Genomic DNA, 8,726 nt, shown 5'->3' with positions numbered 1-8,726 from the left:
ACCGATTTGATCTATCCGGCGCACCGAGTTCACTTGACATAGCCACTGCCAGAAACCCTAATCAGTTCGGTCTCACCGAGATGGGCTTGCGAACTCTCTGTTGTCTGTTGCAATAATTTTGGTCCCACCGAGATATGCAATCGGCCCCACCGAGTTTGCTTGGCCAACACTCTGTTTCGCTTATTACCCAAATCGGTCCCACCGAGTTTGAGTAATCGGTCAAACCGAGTTTGGATTTACCCTAACCCTAGCACATCGGTCCCACCGAGTTGATCCAGTCGGTCCCACCGAAACACCTAACGGTCACATTATGAACCAAATCGGTCTGACGGAATTCTTTGAATCGGTCCCACCGAGTTTGGTGATTTGTGTGTAACGGTTAGATTTTGTGTGGAGGCTATATATACCCCTCCACCCACTCTTCATTCGTGGAGAGAGCCATCAGAACATGCCTACACTTCCAACACATATTTTCTGAGAGAGAACCACCTACACTTGTGTTGAGGTCAAGATATTCCATTCCAACCACATGAATCTTGATCTCTAGCCTTTCCCAACTTGCTTTCCACTCAAATCTTCTTTATACCAAATCCAATCCTATGAGAGAGAGTTGAGTGTTGGGGAGACTATCATTTGAAGCACAAGAGCAAGGAGTTCATCATCAACACACCATTTGTTACTTCTTGGAGAGTGGTGTCTCCTAGATTGGCTAGGTGTCACTTGGGAGCCTCCGTCAAGATTGTGGAGTTGAACCAAGGAGTTTGTAAGGGCAAGGAGATCGCCTACTTCGTGAAGATCTACCCTAGTGAGGCAAGTCCTTCGTGGGCGACGGCCATGGTGGGATAGACAAGGTTGCTTCTTCGTGGACCCTTCGTGGGTGGAGCCCTCCATGGACTCGCGCAACCGTTACCCTTCGTGGGTTGAAGTCTCCATCAACGTGCATGTACGATAGCACCACCTATCGGAACCACGGATAAAAAATCTCCGGGTCTCCAAATTGCGTTTGGACACTCCAATCCCTTCTCTTTACATTCTTGCAACTTGCATGCTTTACTTTCCGCTGCTCATATACTCTTTGTATGCTTGCATGCTTGCTTGATGTGTATTGTGAATGTTTAAACTTGTGCTAATACTCCACATAAACCTAAAGAATTAAAAACCGCAACTTTTCTTGATTAGAGTCTATTCACCCCCCTCTAGACACCTCTTCTCGATCCTTTCAGGCTTGCACCCCGATGCCCGGCTTCCACGTGTACCCGCAGGCCTCCCGCCTCTCCGGGGAGTGCTAGCCCGACGTGAGCGTGGTCGCGCCTTCCACACCCGCGCCCGCGCCGATCGACCTCAACGCCACCCCGGTGGCGGGTGGCTCGTCATCCGGAGGAGCGAGGAAACGCGTGCGGCAGATGCCGGCCGGCGTGCTCCCGGACGCCCGCAACCTGATCGAGGGAATGCCGTCCGCCGGCGATGAGGACTACATGCAGAACCTCATCTTCCAGGGCGGTGCGCCGGCCGCTGACTACGATCCCGACGAGACACAAAGCCAGGACGTCCGCGGGGTGTTCACGCCGGCCGCTGGCTATCATCCCGATCAGGCGGCCTTCATGCGTGATCAGGTCGGCATGGACCTGGACGGCCTCCCACTCGACCACGAGTTCCCGGATGACTACGAGCAAGAGGAAGAGGACGAGTGCGACATCGAAGTGGAGCCTTTGTTCGAGGTCGAGCTCGCCAACCAAGCCGCCGGTCCGAAGCCGAAGTGCAAGAGCAAGCGCACGAAGGCATACGGCAGCCGAGGACAAGCTTCTTTGCGAGTGTTGGCGAGACATTGGACAAGACCCCGAGACGGGCGCCGAACAAAAGCATTCAACCTTTTGGATTCGTGTCCACCGGGAGTTTCATGAGCGCAAGAAATTTCCGCCTTACCAAATTGTGAGCACGCGCGGTTGGGTGTCCATTTTCATGCGATGGAGGGTGATCCAACGAGAGTGCAACAAGTTTTGTGCCACTCTTGAGAGCGGCAAGGCCCGCCCCGTGAGCGGCATCGGCAGGCAAGACACGGTATGCTAGCAAGCCGCCCACTTTTGTGTCATCAAGTTCGTGCTTGCGTGCTCATTTGCATACCATTTGCCCATATGCTTGCATGGAAACATTTTGTAGGCATTTCAAGCTTTGGAGGCATTCAAGGTCCAACACAATGGCAAGTGCTTCAACCTCTCCCATTGCTTTCGGGTCATCAAGGACGAGGAGAAGTTCAAGGCGCAATATGCCGCCCTCAAATCGCGTGGGGGGAAGCAAGCCATGGAGGAGGTTGGGGACGGCGAGCCGGCATGGCCGCGGGGGAAGACCAACTCCAAGAAGGAGGACAAGCGGGATGCGGCATCCAACGCCTTGATCGCAAGCGTGGAGGGCATGATGAACAAGAAGGACTCAAGGGAGGAGGAGGAGCGCCGGCCTTTCAAAGAAGAGCAAATGAACGCCTTCATGGAGATCCAAAGGAGGAGGCTTGAGATGGACGCGGAGAAGCAAGCCAAGATGCTTGAGCTGGAGGCGGAGAAGCAAGCCAAGATGCTTGAGCTGGAGGCGGAGAAGCAAGCCAAGATGCTAGAGATCGAGGCCGCCAACGCCAAGACCAAGGCGAAAGAAGTGGCTCTCGCGAGCATGATGACCGGGATGGAGATCATGAAGGTGGATCTCAACACCATGTCGCCAAGGAAGAGGCCGTGGTGCGAGAAGATGCAGGCCGACATGCTCAAGTTCACCGACGAGTGATCTCGTGGCCGTGAGCGCCTTCCTTTTTTTGTATGTCGGCTTGTGTGTTGGCATGACCACGGGGTCGCGATGGCATGGTCGAACTCGAGTCCCACCCCTTTTTGTGCGCTGGCATGTGTGCCGGCCGCTGGCGAGTGCGCCAGCGCGAACTGTGTGGTGATATTTTTTGAAGCCGGCAATGTATGCCGGCGCTGGCATGGTGCCGGCATGAGACATGGCCGCTGGCATGATCTATGCGCCGCGGGCCTTTTTAAAAATTTGAGTGCGGACATGAAAATGAGTCGGCGCGTTGGGTGGGCGGCCGACCCAAATGCTAAACAGGGCGGACGCTGGGCGGGCGGCCGACCTAAACGGACAAAAAGCGGACAAAAGCACCGTCCGTTTGGGTCGGCCCGTTGGAGTTGCTCTTAATTACGGATGGAGGGAGTACTTTGCTGAAAAATAAAAAGGAATATACATGTGCAGAATAATTATTCTTGAGTGTATGCATTATGAATGTTATACTAGTATACTTGTGCATCAGAGAATGATGAGGAATATATGAAGCAAGAAGACCCAGCTACTAGTTCTGAAAAGAAAAGGGCAAAGCAAGTAAAATGTGGTCCTGAAAAGGGTCATCATATTAAAACTCTGCTTTAGCCCTTGTTGGGGGGGGCATGGTTAGGGCTCTCATTAACAACGTATGAGAACCCGCAACCAAAGCCAGCCAATGTTGAACGATTCCATGCCAAAAGGCTATTATAAAAAGATAAATACTTATTGTCCTAGCAACGGTACTTTATTGACTGTACTGAGATGTTCCTGCAACTTGCTTACTTTTTCCCTTGTACTAGTACAATGTACGAGCAAGACACATGGGCTGCAGGGCTCAAAATTTCTTCACTTCACCTAGTCTGAACTCTGTGGCAGCATATGATAAACGAGAAAGATTTAGAGGATCACTTGCTCGCCGTGCATGCAATAGGACTATCTGTCCTGCGTTCCCTGTGTGTCTTAATAGGGCATCAGATCAGACGGTGCTGTGGTGGCAACTCAACACCTGTCTGTGTTTTAGTATATATTATCAATTAAGCACTCATAATTCAGCATACTTGATTCATGAAATACCTGTTTTGCAGGTATCTGAAACGCAAGAGCATATTATCAAGCAAATGATCGATCATCCTGGTCAGAGTTTGTTGGAAAGCAGAACCGTTTGCAGAGCATGCACAGCTCGTGCTGGAGAACGAAAGAATGGATCAGAGCAGGAGCTTGATGTTGATCTGAAATGTCTATAAAAGGGCCAGCCGCAAGTCTGAAATGCTCAGGCCAAAGCATATGATTTTACTGTATTTAGCTAGCTCTGAAAGTAATAGTTGTAGGAAACTGAACTCTTCAAGTTTTCTCCAACATCTTATCTTGAGAGCTGTCTGGCCAGGGCCATCACAAGTTGGAGAATTTTGGCAGATGAATTTGAGTGTTGGATGGGACCAAATCTTGCTGCCGGGTGTGACAAGATTTGGTTTCCTCCAATATCTTATGTTCATACGTCAGACAATACACTGAATGTTAGCTACAAGAAGCGATGGTTGGATCTGAAAACTTCTGAACTTCTTGTCTGAAGAACCTAACCTTGGAAGCTGAATGTGAGATTTGGAGGGAACCAAATCTTCAGCTATCATGCCACAAGATTTGGTTTCCTCCAATATCTCATCTTCAACTCTCCATGATGGAACCTACAACATCTTCGTTCAGCTATAGGTGAACCTGAATTGAATTCCTTTTGGTCTTTGGTCATCAGCATCATGACATTTGTCGTTTTCACTTTTATCAAACTGCACAAATTTTTACAACAATCATCTGATCAATTTGATAAGCTATAAGTGGCATATTTGGTATTTGGTTATTTTTATGATTTCAATGCATTTCATCCAAGGATGATCTCATAATGCAAGCCATTTACTAGAAGCTGATTTTTGAAAAGTAAAGAAAACCTCTGCCTGCTTCCAGGTTTGTGTATACGTCTACTGAAGCAAACAAATGTACACCGGTACATATTACAAAGACAAAAGACGAGAAGTTGTTCATACATAACGCATTACAGTTCAGAAAAATCAGCACCGGCAAGCAAGTGCGAGTGCCACTCGACCTATTCCTTGAGCTGCAGGCTGCACATAGACCTGTTGCAGCACATGCACCTTATATAAGCCAGGACGGGTAATTTGCATCCCTTACTTCGCCCCTCGACGATGAAACTGAATTCATGATCTCGCAACCGACAGAACACAAGAGCAGCACTAAAGCTTCACGGTCCATCATCTAGGTCGTATTTACATGTCAGCCTGTAAGATGTTTAGGAACAAGTACCAAGAGGCAAGCAGTCGTCCATGAGCATTCATGTCAGCGATTCAACTTGATCCTGAGAAAGAGCGGCTCATATGCAAGTCAGCTAGGAGGTTAGGTAGAAGAACCCTGCTGATGAGCTATTGCCTGTGGCCTCCCTGCTTGTGGATTTGACGAGGCAATTTCCTCTAGGCGCTTCCATGTGGCATCACGTTTTGATCGCACCGCATCTTCTTGAGCTTCATCATCCTGAAACTTCTTGAGGCACCCCTCGAAGAGTACAGGGTCATGGTCCAAGAATATTTTGCGAACATTAAGACTCAAGCTTTGCACTGCCTGATTCCAATGACCTTTTGTATTTCGTTCTAATGAAGGAAGGATTATGGGCAGTAACACCTTGCTGTTTTGTTTGATCAAACCCTCAATATGATCGTTGTTCCACAGAAACAGAGCCCTCTCTGCCACCTGCAAAACATAAGAGGAGTAGATGCATCATTAGCACATACTAAATAAGTAGCACGGGCACACACACACACACACACACACACACTAAACAGCCAAATAATAATAAGAAGTCTACCTTTCAGGCCTCAACAGAAAGTGAACAGTAGGTATGGTAATTCAAGGATGTATTGTGTTGGGAACATAGGAAAATCAGCTTGTTTATGAATGTAGAATTAACCCAGTTTGTACATAATAGTTAAATCACACATGCTCAGAATGCTAACTTAGTGATGAAAGGATAGAACAAACACAGATATGTACTTAAAGGCAATTCTCAATGCAGGAAAAGTGGATCAGGGCAGTTTCTTCTGCTGTCGCACCCATAACAAAGGATACATATATATCACGAATCTACATGATCCATAAGGGACCATACAGTTTTGACTGCTCTACTCCAGTGAAGTAGCAAACAGAGGTAACTGATAAGTAAAACTAATCATATCTCTAGGAAATAATGTGTAGATGGGTACACTAGAAAGCTGCGGAACTAAGCACATCTAGGTTCTGTTATGCATAGGTGCATCTGATCTGAAAATGATTTAATTCTTGTAGTGTTATTAAAATGATGAACACACATAAATGATAAGTCAATATGGCAGAGTTAGTTGTTAATACAAAGCAGAACTTATCTAGATTCAATATTTGTCGGTGACAGTTGCATAGCAGGGTATATAACCAAGTTAGGCTAAGCTTCCTAATAACATAGGTATCACACATTTTTGGTACCGGTGTTCATAAGGCAGACATGGCATGGATTGCTTCAGCAAACCTGAACTCTTGCAATATTTTTCTCACCAACGGAACCATTATTCAACCTCGACCTCCCCAGATAAAGATAGCTCTTGATAATTTCAAGGCTTAGATAAATTTGAAGTAGCAAAACAACAGTTATTATTCATGGCCAAGTTAAAATCAGCAGCTTAAATTGATCCTGTTTGCAAGGAATTAATGATGAAGTAATTAAAATTACCAGGAAACGGCTAACATGACTATTCATATTTCAACATGAGCAGGACTAGTACGCACTATATACCTATTGTTTGCGAGATGTTAGTTCACTTGCATTAATAAGTTCTAGAAAAAATCATGCGACGAGCAAAGACTATCGCAAAACTAATAACAGTTTTAAGGACGAGAACTTCCATGAGCTATTAACATGTATCATATGTGTAGGGTTTGGTTGGCACTCTGCAATTCCATTTTACCTGAAAGTGAGAGCTATTTAAACAGCGGGCAATCTGTCGGAAAAGTGGCACCATACATCTCTGGAATTCTGCTGACTGAGTAGCTTCCAATACTTCCTCTAACTCGCCCAAAAACATCACCTCCTTTGAGCTATTTGTGATTGGCCAATACTTAAGTAGACCCCTTATAACGGTATCAGCAAGCTTGCAATCTTTCTCAACGAACTGAGTGACACAGTATGACAGTTGCTGATGGTACATGCTAACGCATTTTGGTTTGTGGAGTGGAATCAGCGCGCGGACTAGAAACGATTTGTGCTCTTCCTTGAGTGGCAAAGCAAAACCATTGATTATACTGCCCAGAATCTCTAACAGCTCTGCAATCCCATAATGCTTTTCTGTCTCAAATATAAACCTGTAGAATATATTGTTAATTGCCTTCCTGATGAATGGACGGTGCACCATGAACTTCCCATATATCCTGTGAAGTATTGTCTTCAAATACTCCCTTTCCCTAGGATCCTCTGAGTCAAAGAGATCTAGCAGCCTGAGAATGAAACCCTGATCGACATATCTCTTGGCCATCTTAGCATCTGTCTCTGGAGACTGAACAAATCTCAAGAACAGTTCGAAGACAATCTGCAGGTGAGGCCATGCCGGGTCCATGACAGGTTCTTCCTCCTCCAAATCAAATGACTCGATTACCTTGTTCTCCTTTGGGGCGGGGTTCGGGCCCCGGAACAAGTTTGTGGATACCATGTTGACGACCTCTTGCACGACAGACTCTGGGAATTTCCCGGTGGCAGAGGTGACATAATCCACCAGCTCAAGCAATGTTTGCCTCTTGACCTCCTTCTCTTTCACGTCCTTGGTGGGGTCCGAGAAGTCGAACACCACGCAACACATGGAGAGCTTCCTGAGGAACAGGGCAGGTTTCTCGGAAGGCGGCACCTCCCGGAAGCTCGGGAGCGCCTCATACACAGGCGGGGCCATGAAACCATTGCTGGCACCCGCACCAACACCAGCGTTCCTGTTACTGTAACTCTGCCCAGGATTCGTGACATAATTGTTCGGATTGCCAATCCTACTAGACATGGTCAAATCTGTGGTGGTTCTTGCATCCGCCGTGGGGCTTGACAGGGACGACGAGCCGGCTCCGGCGAAATCCTTCTCCCCGGACTTGGCCGTCTTCTTGGGTAACCTGCCCAGGATTTGCTTAATCATAACGGATTGGCCGAACAAGCCCCCGATCAAACCGCGCTAAAGAAGTCCCGCAAATCCATCATTCATCAACCTGATCAAATCAACCACCGTAAGAAACATCGAAAGAAGGAAATCCACGCATCGCGCGAGAATGATAAGAGTACAACCAAACCTTACCAGATCAAATCCGGAGCCGAAATCCACGAAGAAGACCGCGCCTTTCCGATCGGCGGCGCCCGTAAAAAGAAGAACCGCGCGGGGTCAAAAGGGAAAGGGGGTAAAGCGAAAGGCGAGAAAATCTCTGTTTTCCCCCAAAACTTGCACGCGAATTGGACCGGGCGGAAAGGAGAGGGCGCAAATTGGATGGATTCCTGCAGAAATCTGTGGGAAATACGTGGTGGAGGCCTCGGTGGTGGTGGAGGCGTCGCCGGTCGGGTTCGTTCGGGTCGCTTCTAGGGGGAACAGTGGGAGGAGGAGGAGGAGGGAGGGCAGTGGGTGGGCGGAGCCAAAGCCAGATTGGAACAGAACATTATTAGAGGAAAAAAAACCGTTTCCTTCATTTTGGACCAAATCCAACACGGGTAAGCTTCGGTCGGTGGCTGGTAAATATTCTGGTGCACATTTCGTGTTGTACCCAGCTCAACACAGTTTTCCATCTGCCCTTAAAAAGGAAAACCATAATTTTTCAATTTTTTCTAAAAAGATTCAGATCTATTATAAAAATTCACCGGATCTGGCAGTTGT

At 47.4% G+C, this 8,726-nt stretch overlaps 1 protein-coding gene across 1 annotated transcript; it reads right to left on the bottom strand.

Moving 5' to 3' along the window:
• Nucleotides 1-4,776: 4,776 nt before the first annotated feature.
• On the bottom strand, nucleotides 4,777-8,492 carry LOC123164606 (serine/threonine protein phosphatase 2A 57 kDa regulatory subunit B' theta isoform). Its single transcript, XM_044582142.1, has 3 exons — nucleotides 8,160-8,492; nucleotides 6,801-8,073; nucleotides 4,777-5,556 (listed from the first exon to the last, which is right to left on the bottom strand). Exons 2-3 carry the CDS (start codon nucleotides 8,001-8,003, stop codon nucleotides 5,206-5,208), a joined length of 1,554 nt encoding a protein of 517 aa, XP_044438077.1. The 5' UTR covers nucleotides 8,004-8,073; nucleotides 8,160-8,492; the 3' UTR covers nucleotides 4,777-5,205.
• Nucleotides 8,493-8,726: the final 234 nt, after the last annotated feature.

Source organism: Triticum aestivum, chromosome 7D (genome assembly GCF_018294505.1).
Source record: "Triticum aestivum cultivar Chinese Spring chromosome 7D, IWGSC CS RefSeq v2.1, whole genome shotgun sequence".
In the NCBI taxonomy this organism is placed as follows: domain Eukaryota; kingdom Viridiplantae; phylum Streptophyta; class Magnoliopsida; order Poales; family Poaceae; genus Triticum; species Triticum aestivum.
The sequence above is the reverse complement of the archived record's forward strand: the minus strand, read 5'-3'. Positions and strand labels throughout refer to the sequence as shown.

Bases quoted from the DNA above. Each gene is read 5' to 3' on its own strand.
- LOC123164606 (XM_044582142.1), bottom strand. From the start codon at position 8,003: ATGATTAAGCAAATCCTGGGCAGGTTACCCAAGAAGACGGCCAAGTCC. The intron at 5,557-6,800 runs GTAAAATGGAAT...TATGTTTTGCAG, and splicing joins TAAATAGCTCTCACTTTCAG to GTGGCAGAGAGGGCTCTGTT.